This window comes from Dermacentor andersoni, chromosome 8 (genome assembly GCF_023375885.2).
Source record: "Dermacentor andersoni chromosome 8, qqDerAnde1_hic_scaffold, whole genome shotgun sequence".
NCBI classification, from domain to species: Eukaryota; Metazoa; Arthropoda; class Arachnida; order Ixodida; family Ixodidae; genus Dermacentor; species Dermacentor andersoni.
In genome coordinates, this window is record NC_092821.1 from 58,741,365 (window position 1) to 58,767,236 (window position 25,872).

General features: G+C 43.3%; 2 protein-coding genes across 2 annotated transcripts in view; one reads left to right on the forward strand and one right to left on the reverse strand.

Moving 5' to 3' along the window:
- LOC126526328 (monocarboxylate transporter 12-like) overlaps window positions 1-21,179 on the reverse strand; it is a 59,283-nt gene extending 38,104 nt beyond the window's left edge. Inside the window, exon 1 of the mRNA XM_055068145.2 lies at window positions 21,027-21,179. The gene's annotated coding sequence lies outside the window, so the exon portion shown is untranslated. The remainder of the gene's footprint in view (window positions 1-21,026) is intronic.
- Window positions 21,180-21,403: 224 nt separating this feature from the next.
- Window positions 21,404-25,872, forward strand: part of LOC129386844 (uncharacterized) — a 44,104-nt gene continuing 39,635 nt past the window's right edge. Inside the window, exons 1-3 of the mRNA XM_055075100.2 lie at window positions 21,404-21,529; window positions 21,653-21,712; window positions 21,835-24,442. Coding sequence (XP_054931075.2) covers window positions 21,503-21,529; window positions 21,653-21,712; window positions 21,835-24,442 — 2,695 coding nt within the window. The 5' untranslated portion in view covers window positions 21,404-21,502. The remainder of the gene's footprint in view (window positions 21,530-21,652; window positions 21,713-21,834; window positions 24,443-25,872) is intronic.

Here is a 25,872-nt window from a genome sequence, read left to right on the forward strand (position 1 = left end):
GTGGAAATTTAAATAATGTTGAAGTAAGAAAATACAGATGAGGCAGCAGGCGTTAGTGCCTCTAATGCATGTGTCCTCCTACTGTCAGGATTTACAGAACTAAAGCAAAAGTATGAATTAAAAGCTGTGCACGTCCACATCAACAATGATGCAGTAAGCTATTAACCCCAGTAAAATTTCAAGTGAAAAGGTCGAGGGAAGTCAAAAGAAACCGCAAATTATGTAAGTGACAAAGCACTGGTAATGGCAGTTTAGGTGCGTGTGTGTGGGGGGGGGAGGGGGCTTCAACATTGCTTAGGGGGGAAACTCCGGCAGAGGGGGCTTAGGCCCCGAAGACAAACCCACCCCCCCTTCCTCCCGTAGTCAGCGCCTATGCGGAGGGGGATGGTAGGAGATGGCGCGCACTTTCAAAAACTTTGCCCTTGGCACACACATTTACAGCATACATATGGACTTTATTAACGATGATTCAAGTTGAAATGCAGCACAGAAATAGACTTGGAACAGCAGTGATTTGTGATAACTTGTGATAAGCAATGCATTAAATTTTGATCCCACTGGATTTTTTAGCGACTCTACCATCGCCAATTTTGCCGGCTTCGCGAACTATGCTGAATAAGCTAGCTCAAAGGAAGTACCCCCTCTAGTACACACGGCATCTTGTGCCAACCCACCTTTGAACACCTTTAAAACATTTTTAGTAAAAAAACTTTTTTTTTAAACATGATGCAACAGTTGTAAAATCTTAGAATGAGCCCAAATTCATAAACTTTATGAAAAATGCGGGAGAGTTGGCAAGTATAAAACAGTTAACAGAGAGGAAAAGAAGCAAAAAGAGCAGACTGGCAACCGCCACTGAAAGGGACACAACGTCTGCCTCATCTTCAGGAATGAAAATTATGGACAAAGTCGAGGATAGGAAGATGAGAAGAGGAAAGCAAAAACAAGATGAACGATCACAAAGACTAAAGCAAAACAGTGACAATGAGTAAGGGACAGCAGCGGGAAGAAGAAAAAAAAGTCACTGCAAGTAATACTAATCACAAGAGAACATTTAAAAGAAATTGCAAGGTCTCATCCCAGTTTCATAAAACATTAGGATTTCTTTGTTTTGTCTCATATGACCCATTTAATCTAGAGAAAAACTCACTCGCGTGAGTCCTGCTTTAGCCCTCAAGGGACTCGCTTAAAGAGACACTGAAAAACTAAGAGCAATGTACAAAGGGGGACCCAAAATTTCCCTTCAGATATTCCATATTTCATTGTCACATTTTTTTATTTGCATATTGCATCAAGCGTTGCCAAACAATAATCACCTTCAATGGGCTCTCCCTGATAAGCAATGCACATGTCCCAGCACTCTATTCAAAACTCAAAACAGTTCTGGAACCCCTGCAAACTAGCGGGCCTCTGTGCTTCCATTGTTTTTCCTCTTCATGTGCTCTGCATCTCAAAAATACTTTTCTCTAGGCTCTCGCCTCAGCCTTGGAAGTAAAAGATCACAGGGTTCAAGATATGGGAAGAGCAGGGAGGATGAGGTCATCCCACGCTTTGTCAGGAAATGCCCCATGTTCGGTGACACCTGAGTGGCACCGTTGCCATGGTGCACAAGCCACTCGCCCGAGAATCGCACGAATCGGGGCATTTTCTTCTGACTACATCACACAACCACTTAAGGATTTCAATGTAAAAATGCTAAATGACCATCTGAACTTGTGGTACAAATCCTGAATTAAAAATGTGTTTGGTGTCAAAAAGTCTCCCAGGAGGAAACTCCGCTTCATGCCCAAATGTTGCTCTTTCAAGTATGCTGTCGCAAGCTGACGCAGACAGCAACAAAGGCTCAATAGAAAGCAATGCAGCAAGCAGACAAACCTCTACACAAGGACTGTTTATACATATATGCACACGTCTGATAGATGAGCCAGCCAGCTTGCAAAAAGTGCCCTGCTGTTTCTCTCATTGCTGCCTCAACTTGAAAGGATGCTACGTACCAGAGTTTTCTCCACAATCTTAAGACTGCCTTCATTAATTACAACAGGCAGCCATTATAAACAGCTACAACAGGCAACCACTATAAGCAGGCCCTTGTAAGTCCAGGCATTCGTGTCCAAAGCAGACGTCTGCACAGCAGAAGCCATCAAGAGTTGACGATGTTGGCAAGGTTCCTCATGAGCAGACGTCACTGACTAGCCAGAGTCAACAAATGGGCCACAATAAGACATGTGCACGGGGAACGAAAGGCAGAGTAACACATTGCACGTGCTGGTCGTAGCCTCTCAATGTGGTAAAGTGTTCACAAGTTTCCATTGTGTGAGATTAGTGGACTTTCCTTTTCACTCAAGTCAGATATCGGCTGGCACTCCTTGTTTCCTCCTCACAAGACCCTTACTGGTGCCTGCACTTGTGTTAATTTCTGAAGTGGCCATAAGATAACATGGCTGAGAGGTTTATCAGCAGCCACTCTGCTGTCAATCGGCACACGTCCCTGATAGATAAGGTCATGTCCGCTGGTAGGAATCTCGAGTGCCCTTGAGCCTTGACAGATAGCTGCGCCGGGTGAAACTGATATCAGGCAGCCCCACCTTTGAGAAAGGAGGCATACATAATTATTGCGAAAGGCTCGTTTAAAGAAGATATCATGTGAAATTGCTTCTAGTACACTGAAGCGTAAGAGGAAGGGGCCACATTCATAACAAGAACAGCAGAAAAGATAAACAACAATCTTGATCCACCATCAAAGCCCTTGCCTTAGCAAACTGCAAGAAATATTGGAAAAATGTACCAGTCTCGGGTAACAAAAGAAAACTATGCTTTTTTACAGGACCTAAGGCAAATGATGTGCATGAGTGCTGACCAGCAAGCCTAATGTGTTGCTTATTTGTAATGAAAATTGTGACATCTATGCCTGTGCCACAAAGCACAAAAACATCTGGCATTTTCTGCATGAGTCAGCCTTCTGTGTCATTCTTAAAAAGAGCTGGCATACCTTGAAAGTAATCCATAGATTATTCTTCTGTGCACCATACAGAATGTCAGAACTTCCATTCCAAATATAAAACATTAGAGTTGCCACTTGGTACCTGTGTGCATAATTTCTTGTTTGTGTCCCCTAATAAAGGAGTGCTTTCTTCAATTAATTACCAAACCACGCAGCGACTGGCTCTAACTAGCATGTGAATGTACTTCCTTTTGCACGCTCAATCACTTGGAAAGAACTTGCAGCCCCTCTAGAATGCACAAAAAGCAGTGACCACCCTAGGCTCAAGCTCTGCGAGCTGCAAGTTCTAGCTTAGTCAGCTGTTGCTGCATGATTACTGATGCACCGGTACAAACGCTGGACCTCCAAAGGAAACAAAAAGTCGCACCAGAAGAAATACAGTAGCGATCAAGTTTATGAAAGAGAAGCAGTTTATTTACAGCCAATATCCAGCAACACTTGACCCTATATAAATGGCCGGGCTGGGGTGGCATGGGATGCAAAGGCCTCTGCGCTGAGGGCGACTAGACAGAACTGGTGCAGCTAGCATGTTGCCAAGTAAATAACACTCCTCACGGCCATGCCGCATACTCCTGCACTGGACACCAGGCCAGGAGCATGAGAGAGTACAGCAATATCCATTATTGTTTGCCTCCAATGAGTGTAGCGTGGCATAGTTGAACCATGCATGAGCACTAAGCCCTGCGCCTAGGCTTTGTGGTTGGAAAGGAGCAACACAAGCTAGGTGCCTGCTATATATGGAAAGCATCTTTCCTTGCTTGGTGAGCAACACTTCATTCTTCACTAAATTCTAGAGTAGGTCAGATGATAGGTGACTAAGACCTGTCGACCTCAGACAAAAGACAAATAAAAGACAAAGAACATTATGGTCCTAATCACCGAGTGTAACGCTTGGTACTGTCTATTATTTGCCTCATTCATCAAGAAAAAAGAACTAAAGCTCATCCACAAAGATGAAGCCCAACAGTACAAGGCGCACATGCGCACACTTCATCGTTTAACGGCTGTAAACGTCTAGACAGACAAATGTACGCCAACAAGCACCAACTCAAGGAAGCAGCGCAACTGCATATTTCTCTCAACCAGCCTGCAACCTCAAGCGAGGCCAATCAATGGCTTCACGCATTGCCAGACACTTAAGAGTTCACAGCCACGTCGCGCATGAGCGGAATCAAAACAATGCCTTGGTGCAGTGGAGGGAACAGACCCCATGCACACAATCTTGAGCACACATTGACGCTTTCAACATTGCATGTCCTTGCAGTGAAGGCGCTGTCAATGCCTCTGAAAGGACTATAAGTTGATGACACTCGTCTCTTACACCCTAATCAAATGGGCAAATTTAGTGTCACTTTTGGCTAGAGCATATAAATGCCATTTCACACATAGCAGGCAAGGTTAATTAACTGTTTGCTACCCTACACGTGAGGAGAGGGATAGCAGGGGGGGGGGGGGTAACAGAGAGTGAATTGACATGGGCCTAGATCAATCACTCCTATTAAAATACAGCATGTCTGCAGTCAGACACTGAAGTCTGTAGCCTTCATGTTCTGCAGAAGACCTCATGTGATGAGCTGTGAGGCTAGGCTCCCGAGATGGTTGCTTTAAGAAAAGGCTACAAGTTGTAGTCACAGAATGTGAAGTAGTTAGTTCCACAGGAAGAGTCGTAGGTAAAAAAACAACTGCGCTGCGAAATGTGTGGAGCGATAAAACTTCTGTGGCCACAATACTTAGACAGCCTGCTAGGTATGAAACAGTATGGCTGCTGCAAGTGCTTTTTTTTTTTTTGACGTCTCTTAAAATTATGCACTGACACAATGCTGAGTTGTCAAGGAGACTTAACGGAACCGAGGGGCAATATTTTCTGCAAGAGAGAAAACACAGCGGCACCGCACATAAGTTAAACACAGTGGACCAACAGACATAATTGTTCCAACTATCCGTTATACTAATGACACGAATGTAAACAGCAGCACTAAATTTTTTTGTTCTTATATCTGGCTAGAACCGAGCTAACCTTACATCCCTAATTCCAATGATTTTCTTTTCTCCCAAGCCATTTTTCACTTTTTCTTAGTAATTATTATCATTCTTAGTTGACCTTCAACGTCTTGTACTTTATTTAGTCACTAAATTTTTGGCCAATCTCCATTCTCTCTCCGCCAACTTTCAACATGAGTTGCATTCGTACTCATTGCTTTCACTTGCCATCTGAACTCTTTTCCCTGGAAAAACTCTTGGCGTTCAGTTCCCTTTAGCTCTAATTATTTTGATTTTGCACTGCTCATTTTTCAACTTTTCAATATTCTCTAGTTTTACTTCGTGTTTTCTGGAAAGACTAAGTCCACTGGATTGACAGTGCCTGCTTGCACATGAAGATTCCTTTCAGTTTTCGACACTCTTACTTGTATTTGCCTGCTGTGTGTATGGTCCCCAGGTCCCCTCAATTTGTCTATAACAACTTTTTTGCCTCGAGGACCCCCAACATTGTGTTGGAAATAAACTGAAGTGAAGTGAAAGAAGACAGCAGCAGCCGCCCCCAGCTCCCCAACCCCTCTAAATTACCAGCGCTCAAGGATGGCACCGGTTTTCATGCACTGTTGTTGCAATTACATTTTTAACACATCATTGGGTAACAAGACGGGTACAATTTCAAACTTGCAACATATGCCATAGAAGGGGTAATTAAAAGCTTATTGAGCTTATTGTATTTCAACTTCTCATGAAAGTACACCTCCATCTCTTGAAGCAATCCAGCTCAAGCACTAGAATTGTGCCGCCTGCCACAGGCAATTTTTGAAAATTATTGTAGGGTTAAAAAAGCACCCAATATACTCATACTCTTTCTGCACTTGTGATAGCCCTGGCTCTTTTAAAGAGTATGCTTCCATCCTGCAAACAGCAGATTTCGGACATAGACCATCCACTTTCTTTTTCTAATATTGTCAAAATTTTCATTATAAATAAGCTTAAAGAAAAATCATTAAGCTTAGAATTCAATCGCATGCATTAGAAAAGCTGAAGCAGGGAAGATTTATATTTTTTTCAGTGCTATGAATTGTACCGATTATTTGTGAATACAGTTTGTTCAAAGCTCATATAAAGAGTTCACATATGCTCCAAACTAATGCATCATATGTTTTTGCTTGACGATCTAACAGTGTTTAGTGGATTGGATTATCTGTGCTTCGTGCAGCATTAAGAGTTGTTGCTTCAAGCTTTCAGATTTTGTTTGTTTGTTTGCAGTTCTTGTAAAAAGATTGATTATAAATCGAAACTGTGCTGCCAGCACGGAATCAAACATGTATTTCGGTTAATCCCTGCAAATCTAGCTCAAAATTTGTGCACCTGGCAAGATACGTGTACACTCCACGACATGAAAGAATCTACGTGCAACCCCGAAATGAGGCACAGAAGCGACCAAAAAGTTTCACGGAGATCACATGCCCGAATGGAGCAAACTCGTCTGTGGGTGGTGTCCAAGACACGTGTGCAGCATATCTTGCAATGGCTGGCCCCCACCAACTGCTACACTCGTGGTCATCATGAGCACTCCATGCGGTGCCCCACGACTACCAATAAAGCAGGGTCATGCAACGACACAACGAGCGAGATAAAGATAAGCAGCTGCCTCGCGGAAGCAGAAGACCCTGCGATGGAACTATATGCAGCTCCTGTGGAATGACGAAAAACTAAAGCAAAGAAAAGAATATCTCCAGTGCGCGTGGTTGCATGTTTGCTACAGATTGTACAGACTTTACTACATAATGGTGTCCCATGCCAGCAGCGGACAAGTGCAATGAATAGCCAGATACACTGGCTAGTTTGGATACGAATGTTCCTAAGTACTAGTAATGTGATTGCGTTATTTTTTGCTGCCACAATGAACAACGAAAAGTTGACAATGATATTGATAAGTATTTTTGCCAGTATAGGTTGTCTGGCCATTATTTTTTTTCTGCATAAAAGATACCAATTTGCAACGTCAATTGCTTAATGTCCACCAAAATGACTCTCTCTTGCTTTATTTTATTTTTTTTATCAGTAATACGAGTGCTCGTTAACACCCATTTTTGTGCAACCATTTTCTGTGTTTGCTGCCAAGCCTCAACCACTTTAAAGCCACCCTTTGTTGCTTTTTGTTCCAGAGTTCCCTTCCTATGTATTGTCACAAAAATCAATAAATTTCAAACTTCAGTGGTCAATTAGAGCAACAGGGTAGGTGCATCAAGACGAAAACAGAGTCGAGGGCAACACAGGGGTATATGAACTGATGAGGGCAGAAAATTTGCATGTGGAGTGAAAGGTGCTGTTGCGAGACAGAAAGGTTACCAAGAGAAGCCATTGTCCTACAGTGAACCTAAAGGGTTACAAGATGGATTTTAGCTCTGGTTATGTTTTGTGCAAACAATTGACCATGATGCTTTCAAGTGTGCTCTACAAACTTTGTACTGACCTTTTTCATTAAGCTACTAGCTAATCAACCAGTACCAATTCCTTAACAAGACCCTAAAAAGTACTGGAGGTTCCATTAAGAGGTTTCTCGCAACATAAACTTGGTTTTGCTGCACTGTTGGCTTCACATTTTTTTAACATGCTCCAAGCTACTTGAGACACCTTGTACATGCTCCTGTATATATTTGACTACATTGTGAGCTTGTTTACTATTCTTAGCTCTCTTTGTGCTTGATACTATGAGGCCATGATGTCTTTCTTTATATATTGTTATTTTTATTACTGATATTGAAAATAAACAGCTGTCATCACTCTAATGTAAATTTATTCTTCTTCTTTTACATTACTTTAAACAAAAAAGGAGAAGTGAAGGAACAAACAACTAACAGTAAGAGTACTACATAAACCTGCAAGCTCAGGAAAAGTCACCAACAGGGAATGCTGACATGCATCCAAAATCTTCATTAATGCATGCCAGCATTCACATTCATTTCAATAATCGTAGTGCAGATTCATCAAAACTCAACTGGCTGGGTTGTATTAAGCACAATTATCTATAAGCTACACAAACTGCATAGCAATTGAACAGAAAATGGGGGTTTCATAAAATTGTGCATGGTCAAGGATCCTCATGGCAGATGAAAACAGAGCTTCGGAACCGGTGAAAACTCTTTCGGTCAGAGATATCTCGTAATGCCCATTTTAAATGACACGGGCTCTGTTTTAATCTACTGTCGTCTAATAGAAATTTTTATCACAGTAGTACTTCTTTAATTTAAGGGATCTGATGTAATCATGCACTGCATTTATTGCTTTTCCTTTGTAGATTCACACAGAAGTCCTACTGGCCTCATGCCATGAGGCTAGTACAAGTAGGCTGATAAAAGAATGTCACACTCATATATTAATAAATATCAACTTTATTTTGAAAAATACAAGGTTCTGCAGTTAAAAAAAAAACAGTGCTTACATGAAGCTTACATCAACAAATGATAAAGTCAAGGAAACCATAGCAGAAATTACCTTTTCTTGACAGCAGATAAACGGAAAAATTTCGCTAATGGGGGCAAGACCCACGACATATGCACTACAAATTAAGCTACAACAGGTACACATTTGTGTACATGTACAAAAGACATCAAGGTTTCCAGGGTTGAGAGACTTGCATGCGATAGTGAGGGTTAGCGTTACGCAATTCCAGAGCTATGTTGGCTACAAATACACAAATACCTAAAAAAGTTCATCAGGGGACCGCCGCTGTTGTGGCTCAATAATACGTGGAGCATGACAAGCATCATGTAGAGATTGTGGGTTCACAAGTGCTGCAATGTGGGCTAGTTGGTTGTACATAGTACTTAGTTTCCTTACTGCACTGTTTTGGTAAAGGTTAAAAAAAAAAATGAACAGGACACGGGAAAATAATTTTTATTTTGTACATGTTAGCATTACGTTTATATGAATAGGACAAGCTCCTACCATTCTACCTATTGGTATAAATCTTATGCTAACACATGCAAAATAAAACAGTTAGTTTGCGTTCCTGCCCGAGCCCTGTACTGTCTTTTGTGCATCAAAACTGTGCGGTAAGAAAACTATGAATTGTGTGTTCAGTGCCCACTGGCAGCAACTTGTCTGTTCATGCACTCTCATCTTTTTCTTTATCGTTATTTCTACATTACAATTAAAAACCACAGCTGATTTCTCCTGCTGTTTCCCTGATTTCATTGCGTGTTCGCTTCGTGTGGTTGTTACAAAAATTAAAGCCGCCTCAGTTCACCTTATTCTTCCTGCTCTAAGAGCAGGACAGGCTGGAGTAGGGGCAACATCTCAAGTGTCACAGATCAAGTTCAAAGCAGATAGCTGAAATGTAACTTGATGCCTGGTTCGCCCTTCAAGTGTTAGATGTGACCAGTTTTCCTCTCACTTCCATCTGGTGTGGCAGTGACTGTCTTATCTTTCAGAAGCAGTCCCTTTCTTTGCCTTGCTTCCTTGCTGGCAAAATGATAAAAGATAGCTTGGCTGTTTGTTATGGCCAGCTTACACAAAGACCAACTGCATCCTGGTTTTAACTTGCATCTGCATCCTGGTTTTAAGTCACTGTGCCTGTATGTGATTTTACACATGACAAGCCCGAATTTAAGCCCGTGGCTTGAACGAAAGTTGTCTCTGCAATAAGTGCAATTTGTTTGAGGAGACGAAGCCTTTCTGAACTGTTGAGCTTGCTTCCCCAGTGTAGAAACTGTGCAGACATCTGTTCCTCAAAGAAAGGGCTGTGACACCAACAGGCACTCGCCAGGTTTCAGCATTACAAACTGACAAGCGCAGCGCGTAGTCATGCGGCGACAGATTTGTCTGCGAGGAATCGAATTGCTGCATATTCCAAAAACACCTGAAACTTCCAGCCAGATAGCCAAAGTCACATGTACGCATAGTTCCTTATAAGAACACTACCTGCAATGTCACCGACTGTGGCACGTGACCTTGGTAACTTGTTTAATAAGAATAAGCCACTGGAAGTGTGCCATGCAGCTAGAAGATAAAGATTGAAAAAACAAAACAAAAAGGCAACATTCCATCCGCAACAAGCATCACACATTGCCTTTGTCCTTGTAACACGGAAAGCTAACAGCTGCGGGTGACAACGGCATGTGCATGTCAACGGCATGCCATGCACTGCTGCTACCTCGTTGTCGCTAACTCACACAAAGCTTCATATCATTTAGATTCTAACACTGCATTGGATCTGCTTTTCTTTTTTCCTTTCTCTCCACTTTTTATTAGCTGAGCAGCGCATTTCTGAAAGCAGTTTTCCACGCTCTGCAGTTTGTGGGAATCCCCACATTGATCACGTTTCTGCCGACTATTTCTGCACTCTAGCTGGTGTCTAGAAGCGTACGGTGAGGGGCTAGTTGGTATGACATTATGAGAACAAAGAAAAACTGCACAAAAAAGAACAAGACAAGGAAAGAACCACATGACACGGGCGCAGTGTCGTGTGGTTCTTCCCTTGTCTTGTTCTTTTTTGCGCAGTTTTTCTTTGTTCTCTAGTTGGTACCTGTGATATGAATACAAGAGCTACAGAAAGCAGTCGTTGCTGATCAATAGATTTTCTTGGCTACCTTAAATAGAAAAGCAAGAAAGCATTTGCTTGAACTTTCAGTTGCCTTCTTTTTCTGCATTGTAAAATCGTGTTCGACATGAGCTGCAATACGGTGCCCGAATTCGAAAGCAGTCCAAGATTGAACAGCACCACCAATATCAGGAAATCTGAGAATTAGACACCTTTTCAATTACTGGTATTCATTAAACCAATATTTTTGCAGGATGGTACAACCACACACGTCTTGCAATGCGTTTATCGCGGGTACCACATTGCAGCTCATGTTGAACACAACTGTACATTTGTGCAATACCTTGCAGGCACAACAGTCAGAGCATGACGTGTGCACTGATGATCAAAGCTGACGACATACCCTCTTGAGAGAAAGCATCGCTTCCTATTCAACAGGCATGTGAAAGGCAGAAATGATTCCATACGACTACTGAACTGATTTGAGCTAGATTTGCAGGAATTAACAGAGAAACAAATTTGATTTCCTGCTGGCAGCACAGTTTCGATTTATAACCAAACTTTTTACAAGAACTGCAAAAAAAAAAAAAAAAAAAAACAGAAAGCTTGAAGCAACAACTCTGTAGTGCTTGCTGCACACCAAACATGGATAATGTAATTCACTAAGGTCTACCTGTTAGATCTTCAAGCGAACAAATATGATGCATTAGTTTGGAGCATGTGTGAGCTCTTTATATAAGCTTTGAAAAATCTGTATTAACAAATAATCGGTATAATTCGAAGCACTGCAAAAAATATAAATCTTTCCTGCTTCAGATTTCCTAATACATGCAAATGGATTATAAGCTTAGCGATTTTTATTTAGATTCACGGATCATCAAATTTTTGACAATTTTAGAAAAAAATAAAATAAAAATGGATGGCCTATGTGAGAAATCTACTCCAAACAGTCAACAGATTCCTTAGCCTTTTCTATTAAATGCAGTCTCAATTTTAAGATACAGTTTCACTAACACTGATAAACTGATACAGCGGATACAGAACTAAATTGTTTATTGTGTTCCCTTGCCTGTAAATTATTGCGACCAAGGCAAAGTTTCCAAGACTTTCAGAGGAAGAAAAACCTTTTCTATTTAAACATGCGTGAAACACGGGAAAGAGTCATAAGGCAATAGGAGAACTGCTGTCAACGAACGTTGTTGAATTTAAAAGCAAAATTCAAGCTCTGGAGACTGCAGCAAGCAGAGTTTAGCACCTAAAGTTGCTGCAAAAATTTAAGCCAATCAGAAGCTTGCAAGAAAGTTTGAAGCATCACTTTGACAACTTTGCAGCTCCACAACAGCAGAAACAAATATCTCAACTCTGCAAACAGAGCATTGAAAGCAGTCATATGTGCTCTATTGAATATGCAGTTTAAACACACATTTTGTTTGCAGGAGCTTTCAGAAGTCTTATTCACAATATGACGTTATTGCCTAGAGAGGCACAATGGATCACTTCTGTTGCTTTATATGCTCTGTCATTCTTTTTTTAAATAACTGCTGCATCTCATTGCTGCTGCTGTGGAATTATGATGTAGCAAACTCGATGATTAAATTATCGTCCAATTCTCAAGAAACTTGGAATCCTAACTCAAGAACTTGCTCCAAATTTCTGGTACCACAGTGTTTGATTTATTTATCTGAAATGTGTGATCAATCTTACAAAATCGGTTCAGCAGCTGCCTATAAGGTCATCATTCTTGATTTGTGAAGGCTTCTTCAATACAGAGGGTGGGAGTTAAAGCTACCTCTCAGCCTAAAATTTTGTGTAGAGTGGAAAAGCATGTGCGCGAAAGCCACGTGCAAAAATGATGAGACCAACTGGGCAAAATGTGAGCGCGTTGTGCTGCATACAACAACACAGGCCTGCAAGCTACGAATGTGATGTCTAGCTGTCCTTGCGTCACCTTTCCACTCATAACCCCGGGGCAGCAACCTTCACGCGTGACTCGTCAAAACAACCGGAGAGTGAATCACTGAGCTTCCTGGACACCCAATCATCAATTGTAATCTTCTCCCCTGTCGTATCTCTTGGCACAACAGCTGCGTTTAATGGGAGAGACACCACAGATGCTAGCAAGCAATGTATTATCACAGGCAGAATCAATACTGTAGATATTTATGCTCTGAAAAATCCTGCACTCATTCATCTTGTTTAAAAGAACTTGTTGTTGGGCAAGTTGGTGCATATTAGCAAAAATTTTTTAAACCACGTGAATAAACGACTACAGAGAGAGCACACAAGGACAGGTGCAGTCCTTGTGCCCGTCTTTGTGAGCTCTCTCTGTGATTGTTTATTCGCACAGTTTAAAATTTTTTTTCCATTTACCTTGCACTGTACTAGTGATGCCCAATACATTACTAATGACGTGACAACAAATCACAAGAGCCCGCTGTTCCAATGCACCTTATACAAAGTGTATTTTCGATTTCCGTGATGTCTGCTATGCAAGGTTACCTTAAGATCTAAACACTATTGTACAGAAGCATTGGTGTGCTGCCAGCAGGGGCATTTTGTAACAGTACCAACCAATCCATGCCACTCATGTCCACTGAAGCATGTAGTTGCATCCAAGGGCCCAGTGTTTCACGACTGCGTCAAGCTGACATCACTGCATACAAATTATCTCTTTCACAGCCCAAGATGGTGGCGGTTACGGAGTGTAAATAAAATTGTTTGTTTTGTATTTAATGGCCAGTCCACAACAAAAGAAACATCACTCATGACTGTGCTCACACAATTAAGCTATTACTTAATAATTGGCAAGCACTACAACTTTACCAAAGCATTTTTTTTCACTGCACTAAGCAGCTAAGACGTCGGTATCTGGCTGTCCCTGTAACATTAGATTGAAGCATCGGAGATAAAAACAACATAAGAAAACTAACAAATTTAAGTGAACTCAATCTAAGAACACTATGGCTCTGAAGCAGGTGCGCTATCTATACACCAAAACCACATTTCATTTGTGCTGCAAAACATGGGTAACTGGGGATCACTTGGGAGGGGCTTTCATCCAGCAGTGGATGCAAGTTGGGCTGATGATGTGTCCCCCTTTAGTGTTCAAAACAACAACTGATTTTACGAGACTGTGGTATTTAAAATGCAAACAGAACCAACCCGTTAAGTTGGATCCATGTTCCATTCCCATTTAACTCTACTAGAAGTAAGGAAAAGAAACACAGCTATCAGTAATAACTGGCAACTGTACAATAGTCCAGTTCAGCTTGTTATTGCAGGAGGACGCAACTGAAAGTTACACTACTGAAACAGCAAAGATTAACTTTTCACTGAGGGCAAACAATTTTCCACGACAGCAAAGTCAACAGAAGCTACCTAATTCCTATAGCAGCCGCTCCATGCGAAACCACAAACAGTGAAGTGTGACAATGAATAGCTGTTTGTTTGCTATCACAAAGGACAAAGACTTCGTAATTGAACATGAAGCCTCAGCCTCACAATGTATGTGGACTTCTCCATATGAACAAAGAGCCAGAATACACAACAAAGATGGAACAAAACCTTGGGCATCATAGAAGAGAAAGTGAGAAATGGAAATTTAACTCTGGCTACGAATGCCCGCAGCCTTTTATAGTGTTTCAAATTGAGTACAGAAATACGAGAGCTTCAAGTCCATAAAAAAAAACACAAATTCCGACCTACAAGCAGATGTTTTCATTGGCATTTTCTTTGTTGTGCTTCAAGTTCAATATTGCAAGTATTGCCTGATATAGAACAGTCTTGGCAATGTTGCTTTCTAACAATTTGTCTTGTCCTAACACTGTCTTTTTTCAAGATTATTTTTCATACAACTTTTGTACATCCCTTTCAGGTACTGTGCACATGAATGTACAGTGCAGTCCACTCTTAAATGGAACACTCCTAACGTGCGGCTCTGACCTAGCTGGCACTCTAGCCGCAAATTACAGCAGAGGCTTACATTGGTCATGTGCTGCGAAGACAAGCGAATGCATGTTTGCCAGAGGAAACAATGTGCATGTGCTCCACACTCGTGTGTTCCCTTTCGCAGAGGACCAGATGGTAGACTCCAGCACATTTCTCAAAATAAGAAGGACTAATGAAAATAACAATGTTTAAAGCACATGAGTTACATCTACGAGATGATTCTGCCTGGACTTGCACTGCACTATTATGAGCGAACAGTGTTGGAAGGAAAAAATTAAGTCGGAGCCTAAACCTACGAGCCTTTCCAGTACACGTTCAGTGCTCCGCGAACGAAATGTGATACTTGGAGCGCGTGGCTGCTGGCACTTCTTGCACAAGTGCCGAGCGCTGGGGACACCTAGCTAATGAATTGTGGTATGTATATGAGGAAGGCGAGAGCCTTTGTGACGCACGGCAACTGCCTTTGCTCCCCCAGCAATCACCCAGCACTCTCCTGTGGCAACGGCCACCATGCGACCCAGTATCATGTTTTAATTACTGAGCAGTCTATGTGGCTGCATAGTACACTGTCCTTTTACATAGTTCTTTTTTTACAGTTGTTTATACAATTCCCATCACTGGCTGTTTCCCAAGGCACGTGAAAGACACGCAACTGTACTTACGTACGTGAAGTATACTTACAAGAATAAAGTGTGGGAGACCACATTTGTCACAAGACAAAACTCAAAGAAGGATTCAAGAATTTTTCTTTTCCTGTTGGTTGTTGTTTAACGATGCTGAAGAGGCAAGAAATGTGCTAGAACTAAATTTTCAAGGGGCAGGGCCAAGCGGCACCTGATGTAGAATAAGCCATGCAATCGGGGTGCACCTTCATGCTGCCATAAACACTTGATTTAACCCTTGATTTTTTTTCTACAAGTGTGCGATCGATAGCCAGAAATGAAAGTGAAGAAGCACCTTTAACTTTCCTTGATGTGGTACCGTGTTTGAGGTATTATAGGGTAAGGGTAGATGTTCCTTGAAATTGTTTTATTATTACTTGCACTAGAAGTTTGAAAATTTAGCCAATTATAGCATTTTCAAGTGGATTTTGACTATGTCATTAGTTTTTGCCTAGCTGCTTTGTTTCTTGAGTTATGTCTTGCACAACAGCAAAATGTAGAGGTCTTTGCAGGCACTTTCTTGTGCATTACATTTTCACCAAAATCACCATGCTGCACCTTATTTAGCTCTATTTAGACTGTAATGTGCTGATATCTATCCAAACAGCATCTACTATTAGTGGAACTACGCAAAAAAAGGTAAGCACAGTTCAACAAATCTTTTTCACAATCGCATGAGGATAACCTTGTGCCCTTAGAATTATCCCGCACTAACAAAATTTGGCACACATATACTCTTCAAGATATGTAGAACACCGATATCTACTTGAAATAATAAGCTGGCTATAATAAGCTGGTTCAGTGACAGCATTTTCAGCATGCCTCGAAGACAAGTACACTGCCAAACCACAATTGCTCGGCTCATTGTCGCCACAATTCTTATCCAGGAAGGCCCACAGCCTCTTTCGTCTGCTTCCTGTTTTCCAGATCGAGGGCCTTCTTTCCAACATCCGCCACCGCAACGCACAACCCATGGTTCACAGAAACGGAACAACCACTTTAGACTTCATGCAGAAAAAAAAAAGAACACTTCAGCCCCTTGCACCGAACACTCTCTTACCACGAAAAAACTGCAATCGGAAGAATTAGGGGCATTGCACTTATAACGAAAATGGGTGCATGCTTTTCAATGAGAGGTGCATTACAACTGAGTAAATACGGTACAACAGGCATCGCGTTCTGCCTAGCTCACTACGAGCAAGGAATTTCAGTAACACTTTTTTTGGGCCTAGTTGGCACATACTTCTGAAATAAACGTAACAGCGCAAACAACTAAGACGAGCCACAAAAAGAAAGACAGGACACACACTGGCACTGTGTGTGTCACTACGAGCAGCGTGTCATTTTACGAGGCCTTGTGAAGGTGGAAGAAAAAGCAAATGAAAAGTGCCACAAAAGCTGCCAGAAGACACCATATGCGCTGACTAGAAAAAGGGAGTAGATTTTCTTTTTTATCTACTTCTGTCTCTGTACATAAAGGTAGACAGGTAAATGGGTTGGGCCCTTTGGGAAGGAAAATAAAGAAATACGAAACGAAAGCTGTGTCAACAGTCTCCCACGAGATGCCCAGTTCAACAGAAAGGTGTTTCTTTACGACTCGAACATAGCCCTGTGTCTGTTGCTATGGGATACTTGGCTGACTCCTATCCTTGTGGCAAGATGCTCTCAAACAACCAGCAAGAACACCGCCCTGACGAGTCATACACAATTTCCTTGCTCCACAAAGTTACTGTACCTACACGAATCTAAAGTGCCCTCTACTGTAACCTGCAGCTGATTTTTCACAGCCAGAAATTGAAAATTCAATGTCCTCAATTGCAAAGGTGCACCCCGATTTTCCTACAACAAAAAATTTCAGAATTCAACAGCCCTTGATTGTCCCCTCACCAGACCTTTACCATTGGAGGGAGAAATAGTGATTTGCTCTAATTGGAAAAGGAAAATTTAGAATCATAAGGCGGCTGAAGAGCAATTTGGACTCCAATGATGAGAAACTTCAAGTGCTTGCAGCAGCTTCGTGGCGCCCACAGTACGGCAAAGCATGGCTGCACGGCCTTCCACATTGGAAGGTAGGGTGCAAGACTTGGATTCGGACATCACCTATCGCACTTTTGGTTTCGTTACTTGATTATAACATGCATCATAATGCCAATTAATTTTCCTGAGAAAACCTGCACGTTAGAATCAAGTAAATAAGGTAAATGTGAATGTAAGAACAAAAACAATTCCTTTCAAAACACGGAGATAGATTTCCGAATTCTCAAATCTATTAGTGCAATTCCAACACTTTCCAAGTAGTAAATTGCCAGAATCCCGTTATAAATGGAAAAAAAAAAGAAAAGAAAATGAAACACAATGCTTGCCTTCTATTGGTGTATGCCTGGGGACAATATCTAGAGCATGATGATGGAGTTAACTTGTTTAAACAGACTACAGAAAAAGAAAGTGTCACGACAGAAGCTGTGTTGCTTTGTTGAATGCTTTACTGAAGTGGTGTGCGTGTGTGTTTGTGTGTGGACGTGAAAATTGCAATACACTGTTCAGTGCAGTCACAGGTGCCAAGTAAAGCTGGGAGGAAATAATTCGCAAAGCGTTTGCAACTGCAGCGCATTTCTACGGCGCAAAATAACAAGCTTTGTGATGCTGGCACCTCGGCATTTTCTATTGCATTCTGCGAGAACTGTGGAGCACCTCACTGGTAGCTTCGTGTGCCAACATACCGAGGTTTGTGTAGGACAAGGACGCTTTGCTATGTGCAACTGAGCTGCAACTGCGTGCTGCCCACATGTACATATCGCAGTTTGTCCCTTACACATAATACGTGCCAACGTTATTAATGATGTTTTTTATATACAGCACTTTATACTTCTGAGACAAATATATCTGGCATACAGATGCCTTGAACTGCATAAGAATTGCTATATTATTGGAGCAAAACAGCAGCAATTTTTACAGTAAATGAATATGCACACGCATCTCCTCAGATGTACGTATTTCTCCAAGTTGCAGCTCACTTAATTCCTTTCCTACTGCTATAATAAATGTGTTTACTTTCGGTCCTTTATGTTTTAACATTTTATTTAAAGAAGCAGTAGTTCCAAAATATAACCTGATAGTATAAGTATATAAGTATAGGTTGTGTAAGTATTGAGAGAAAAAAAATCTTAAATATATAAAATATGCCCTCTGGCTCTTAGTTCCCAACAAATTTAAGTCAGACGAAAAAAAAAAATCATTATGCAGATTTGTTGACATCAATACTAGCCCATGCTATGCAGGAAAGCAGTAGCTTTGCAAATGTGAAAATGAGTAAGTTTCTATTGTGAAGAGAGCATTCATATTTTACTAATGGCAGCAGGCACCTGGTTCATTTTTTACTGCATTCTTTAGGATCGCAAAGCAATGGGTGTCAGCTCAGTGAGAATGCAGAAACCTCCTCATTCTTGTATATTGTGTTCAATCAGCTTTTCTGTGCAAGAAAGCTGGTCTAGTAAGGGTTGAAATGGCGCTAGAGTCTTGCAAGTGTTTTGTTCAGTTCCTGTACACTACAGTAAGTAATGTGGAGTGCTTCAGAATAATGTACAGTAATGAATAAGGGCACTTGCATAGGCGATGTTCAAACTATAAGAGATTAGACCACTGGTCAAGCTTCGGTCGAAGGTTGGCCTGAAATCGACTGTGTGCGCTTGTGTGAGTGAAAAACCCACGCGGCGGGAAGTATTGAACGTAATAACTTGTACATTACAAGGGTGATGGATGAAAGCGACCGACAGTGGGAAGAATAGTATTGTAATTGATATTAGTAGAGTTATCAAAATGACATGCACTCATGAGCATTTACTGTTTATTGAGGCACTGTTAAACCAACTTAGACGACCGATCAGAAAATTAGACAACCCGACAAAAGATTTGGTGCCTTCACTGCAGCTGTCATTTAAAAATTGTGCTGCCGAGTCAATAAAAATGTGAATTCTGCATCGTTTCATTGAGGAAGTGCCAGTAGGACTGGAGGCTAGTTTCGACGATACCTTCAGTCAAAGCCTTATTCTCCCAGACTCTTGCTTTGCAAAGCACATATAATCATGAGTATACGCTTGATCAGGAGGCTAGAGGTTAATAGTCAGCAGCTTCTATGCGTGTGTGTGTGTATATATTAAATAGTGGAACGGAAGTTGAGTAGACAGTTCAAATGCGCGTTGCCGATTGGTCGTTTAAGCGTTCGCCCAGTTACTGCTCAGAGTCGCGCGATAGTGCATAAAGGTCAGCTGGGAGAGCCTTGAGAATAGACTATAGCAAGACGAAAGGCAGCGACCGAGGACGCAACAAGCGGGCAATAAAACGGACACTTGCGCGATCACAAAATGGAGAAAAAGCGCGCGCGCGAGAGAGAGAAAGGTTCCACAGCAGACTCTCGCTTCCACAGCACGGCAGTGGAAGCGGGCCCGGCGTCTGCAACTAAGCTCTCCGCCCGTTTTACGCTCGTGGAAACTTCCGAGACTCAAGTGCGGTGTTACGTGCAGCGTGCCGATTGCTAGGTGTGTGTGGTTTTTCGCGGTGGCACACTACCAAAAAAGGGATAGTTAGAAAAAGAAAGCAAGAAAACGAACCCAATTGCAAGCAGCGCGTATCCCGGCAAATCCAGACTGGGTGCTGCGCGACCTTGAATACCAGACAAAAATAAGAACGAAAGCCAGTCATAATAAAGTACACGCCCCGCAATTACCGCGCGTTCCAGCGAGCCGGCCAAAAATGACCCGGAACGTGCCGGACTGACACGCCAGCGGGTCGATGATTGCGTACAGGCGAGAACACTCGCGTGATGAAAAGAGCCGACGGGCACGGCTGACGGCAATGAAGAAAAAAATTACAAAAAAAAAGCAAGAACCGACGCCTCTAACAATGTAGAGGCGTGCAGAAACAGCGGATACCCTGGCGACCGCCGAGTTACTAACACGCCACTATTATTGGTCACTGGGACAACAGCTGAGCGCATTTCTACCGCTGGGGACAATTTGCCGCAACGACAACGCAACCGTGATAATCCGCTCTCGCATTAAATTCGCAGGAGCGCGTACCACGTAGAGCTCGCTAATATGTGACTCGACGCATTTCGGTTGTGCGCGCGCACGGGAGCAAGCGCAATGTGCCGCTACACTGACGCTGCAATGCGGACAAATTGAGTAGACGCGCGCGCGCGGCACACCTCCACGTACTAACGAGTGCGGCGCGAGTAGTTATATATTACACGAACGCGCTTACAAAAACAAAATGCGCACATCTTCCGAGTGCATTCGCTCCTTGCGTGGTCAGGTGTTTTTCCACTCGGCCCATTCACGCGTTCGGACGTTTTCCGAAGCACGCAAAGGCACCGTGCGACCACGCGCCGTCTCCGATATCCGAAACCCCCGTCCGAAACAATGCGCTGGCAGGACGTGTCCCACCGAATCGCTCGAACGGATGCGACGTCTCAACTGACGCTACCCTCCCAGCGTACCCTACGATGCCGAAGGACGCCCGGGATTTATCCAGACAATGATCATCTTTGCTGCACAGAACGTTCGTGTCGAACTTGCTGAGCGACAATTAAACGTGCAATGATGCGCGAGAAATTAAAAAATGCGCACAATCGACGACACCTGTAAGGACGGAACAAAGAGTACGAAAGGCAGGTTTGGCCGTGATTCAACGGCACCCGCTTCACCGAAAAGCGAAATTAAGCGCAGTGAAACAAAATAACTAAGAAGTAATACAGAAAAACGGAACCACAGTGCATTGCTGCCGCGATCAGCTGCGGCGCGCCGACGATGGGTAGTCTAAGGGGGAAAAAAATTAAAGAAAAAAAGCAGCAACGCACTGTGCACGAAGTTAAACAGGATCACGGCTTGCTTACCTCATAATTCGTCTCTCAGCTGATCATGGAGAAGATAAAAGTTATGTAGCGTCGTTTCCAAACAGAAACTGAGGAATTACAACAAAGAAAACCAAAGAGTCAACACAACCGACGCACACTGGCTGGCTGGTCGAGAGCTCTAAAAGCGAGCTGGCCAGCAACACACCAAGAACCTCAGGGGCACCTGGCGACAAGAACTGATAAGAGCAAGTCTTGATCTTTTAAGGCTGCTGCTATTCTCAAAACTGCTGTACTTAAAGCACCTAAAATAAAGATCAAACAATTCTACAGGGTATTCAGATGCGTGAAAGCGCGAGTACACTGCTGGAACGATTTGCGAGCAGCAGGTGGCGGAGAGAGAAAAACATGGCGGCGCGCGCCAGTCTTTGGTTCTGATCGCTGCCAACTTTTCTCTGTAAGCCGCGCGAGCTCGCGAAATTTGGGATGACAGTTCGCGATATTGCCAACACATCACCATGGACGTCTCTAGCCGACAATCAGAGGTATCTGAGTACTGTTTCAACACTTATTTTGTCTTTTCATCGCGCAGTTAACCCCAGCTGTGCCGCCTTTTCGAGCAAAGTTGGCTCTATAATGAAACTTTCTTTTCGCTCGTCTCTCTTCAGATCCTCGGGCAATTGGAGAAAATGCGCAAGGAGATTGCCAGAAAGGAACGCAAGTTGCAGGTTAGTTATTTGCCTGTGTCTTCGTTTGAGTTTGTCTCGGCAAACTTGATCTTTACTCCGACGCATGGTGACATGCTTTCATGCCGGTGCCTTCCTTTCTTTCATCTTCTCGGCGCCAACAGAAACTGAAGCGTCTGTCTGCTCAGAAGAGAAGTTACGACAGCGCCGAAAACAGCTCCATCGCGGTAGAAGACACTCGATTGCTGGCTTCTCTTGGCGTTCGGTCACCTCTACGACCGCTTGAAACGACGCTTTCGCAAAGTGAAATTTGCCATTCGAAGCCGCTCCGGAGAATAGATCCGCAAGAAAAAAACATTCATTTACGGGAAACAGAAGTTGATTTGTGGGAAACAGACGAAAGTGCCTGTGAACGCCGTTCGCACGTCGATCGGACGCGAACCGAGATCGGTGAACGCGAAGCGGCTGCCAGTGCCCAAGATGGTGAAGTTCAGCAATGCGGTGCGTCGGCATGTGGAAGAGCTTCGCCGTCGGACGCGCTTCCCGGGCCATCAAAGGGGAAACAGAAACACCCGTCGAGAGCCGATGACTGCCGATATTCAAGCGTCGAGAGATCGCCTGCTGAAAGAAGCCGTGATTCTCGAGTACAACTCACCTCGCACTTCTCGCCATGTCTCGTGAGCCCTGTCCACAGTCCACATACTTCGGTCACGGAAGCAAGTGTAGATCCTATATCTGCAGGCTGTAGTCCGGGAAAGGAATTGTGTTCAGCAACCAGTCTTAACATCTCGAAACGCGAAGACGTGGCAGTGCTTAGCACAGCTGAGTGTTTTCCCGCTGCTTTTGGGCCTAGCAATCTACGAGGTGGAGTCAACCAACATGGAAACCAATCAGTGGGTCTATTTCAACAAAAGGAAGAAGATGGCAAGCACACTGCAAGGTCGTCTCATATCGGCATTATTGGAGGTGGAAGAAGCTCCAAACAGTCATGTGTGACTTCTGCCTATGTAGCCATGCCAAATGTGCAATGCCACGAAAAGCAATCAATTGTTCAGAATGATGTCCAGTTGCTGCCCGTTCCAGACAGAGAGAACTTGCATGACGAGCTTGTGGATAACTCCCAGAAGGAGATGTTTGAAGAGCAGGAGGTATATCTGGACAGCCAAGACAACAGAGACACTGTCACAGTTACTGAAGAGTCTGCAACTGAGAGCACCGAAATGACAGAGCCTCAGTGGCAAACAACAGAAACTTCAGATTCTCTCAGTTCCAAGTCATGGTCTCCCAAGCGCAAGAGGCGGCGGACAATGTGCAAGCCACCGGCACTATCGGCCGCTGCAGACACAAAAAGCTACAATTTCAGACAACGAAGGCTTTCTCACAGCCCTCCTGTAATGAGACCAATGAGCAGAGAGGCCAAGAATGTCCTGGGCGCTTTTCAAAGGCTCATTCAACAGGCACGTCAGCTACCCGTCTCTACATTTCAGCTGCAATTTGAGAAGCTGGGCTTGCATCAATATTGGGATGCGAAGGGCATGTCTGGCTATCAAGCAAATCTACAGAGGCTTGAAAATGGGTTTTGTGGTAGCTTGTTGTCAGAGGACTGTTGTGATGAGACGGCCGTTCGCACAGATGCAGAACAGGTCAAGGGACGCATGAATACTGATAGCCCTTCTGTGCTCCAGACACCAATGTCCTCTAGGAGGTTTGAATCGGCTTCCGTAGCTCTGTCGCTCTTGCCAGACAAGAGAAATAAAATGCCACAGAACGCAACAGACTGTGAAAAACGAGAGACCCGACGTAGTCGCCGCCAGAAAGGACAATCTTCTGTTTCTTCGGGCTCTGCTCATCTGGAAAGTATCGCAACCTCCACTGTGGCTCCTGGTGGCCGGTCCAGCAGAAAGGGGAGGTCGATGCCTGGTATTGTTGTGCGCAGTGTCAGCAACATGACTGATGACTGTAGTCGAGCCACTGATGCGGAGCCAAAAGAATCTTCTCCAGTTTGTGAGCACACAACACCTCATGTGCAACTGCCGGAAGTGGCTCGGTTCCCAGGTGGCAGAACTGCAAGCCGTACTGTGGATCAGTGTTTTAGAAAACAGTGTGAAAAAACTGAGACACCAGTGTCTTCGACAATTGTCTGTGAAGTTGCCGCTTTACCCGAGGAGGTTGAACAAAGCTCGATGTGCGTACACACAAGTCGAGAAGTGTCAGGTGTAAGTGTTAGCACAGCTATCGACTCCTGTGAAATTACTGCTGTTGAAGTTCAGAAGCACACGGTAGTGGAAATGTGTTTGCATGACGTCGGCAGCACTTCCAGAAACCTAACTACTAGTCCACAAGAGCCCGGAAATCATGTGCACCTTGTAGACACGCAAAATAGTTGTAGAACTACAAGGAAAGTGTTTACTGCTTTAACACGTGTGCTTGATTGCAAAGACAAGTGTTCTTCACAAGAACTTGACAGAAATGGTCGGCAACTAGAGAACATAAGGTGCACAATGTCGTCCACACGGAGTGATGTTTGCAAACCAGTCAATGGGCAAGGTTCAGAGTGTAGCGACGGCGAGGATGCTTTGGCAGCAACAAGTCCAGCGCACAGCAACCTGTTCACTCAGAGTGAAGAAAGTGACAGTGCTGGAGGTGAAATCAACGAGTTTGTCACCACTGTTGTAGCACAGCTTAATCCACGGATGAGTGGTGCTGCAGACCACAGGCCTGTGGATGAGCCGCAGGACAGCCAGGCTAGCCAGAGTGACAGTGCGACTCCTGGTAAGTGTTGGCTTTTCGAGATCATCAGTCATCTATTTTAGCAGGCCATTTAGCCGTTGTTGTTAAGAGCATTTTTCATAAATGACAATATCATGTAAATATTGGGGAAGTGGTGCCAGTACTTTGTAAATATGGGGCCAGTTTTTAGTGACGTGAATTATCTGGCAGTGATTCCTTGGCGTCTGCACTGCTCAGCATCTTGCGCTGAGCCATGCTTGCACCAGTTGTTTTGATCAGCGTTCATTTACATGTCAACTGTGTAATATGTAAAACGTCAATGCAACCTTTTTTTAGTTATGAAATGATGCATATAAAGTCATTGTTAATGGTTGTGACCTGTATTTGCACCCCTGTAATGGCACTTTATTGAGGCTAACAGTGGAAACAAATAAACAATTGCTAATGAAGAAGCATTCGAAAATTCAAAGTTATTCGAACATAAAGAAAAATGCATTGCCAGGTGTTTTTTTTTTCTGTTTTTTTACAGAAGTGCTTATTGATGCTTCATTTTTGTGCCACTTTGTTGACACTGTGGTAATGTGCTTCCTCTACACCACCTCTTTTGTACTCGCAAAGGACGACAGACTGCGGACACGCTGCGTTGTTGACACAGCATGAAAATCCTGCACTAATGCACAATGTGTGGTTCGTTGTCCTTAAATGATTTAGGTCCAAATTCTGAACTTCCTTGTGATCACTTGCTAACCTTATATGAACACCTTAGCACCTCTTTACTGTGAAGTGCTGGTGGAGGAAGCAAGTCTATTCTGAAAGCTCTTTTCATCCATCCTCCCAAAACCAGCACTTTCTTAACGCTTTACCTCCCATAGATTAGCTTGGCAAGTCCACATTTTGCACGCCAGCTACCATGGAGGAGGTGGTCTAATCCGCAGTAAAAAGAGCTAATCTATCTTACCAAAGACAGTGTGAGTGTGTACACGCATCTAGTTATGTTTTTCAGTCACAGATGGCACTGCAAAATAGATGTGAAATCTTGGCAGAAGCATTTATGAAGTTGGCAACAAGAGAAAAAATTATGGCAGAACTTACCTTGCGATAAATTTCAACAGTAATGTGAATAGCAATCAAGCGATGTAGCGACCGACCATATCTTGAAGTGACGATTATTTAGCACGTATAGTGGTAATTCTGAGACTTTCGTTACTTCAGCTCGTTCTCGCGGCAGCTCATCCCTTGAGCATAGCTCGATGATATCTTAATACCACCCCCCGGCGGCAAAAGCACCGTCACGGTGCTGATAAATATCCAAGGCGCGTGGAGAGTTGTAGGGTTTGAGTCAAGCGACGTGGACAATGTCACTGGTTGTCACAGCGGAGGATGTAGTGGGCGTGGCTAGAACGATTTCATAGGTGACGTCGGTCACTTGGCGGAGCACGCGATATGGGCCTGTGTAACAGGAAAGGAGTTTT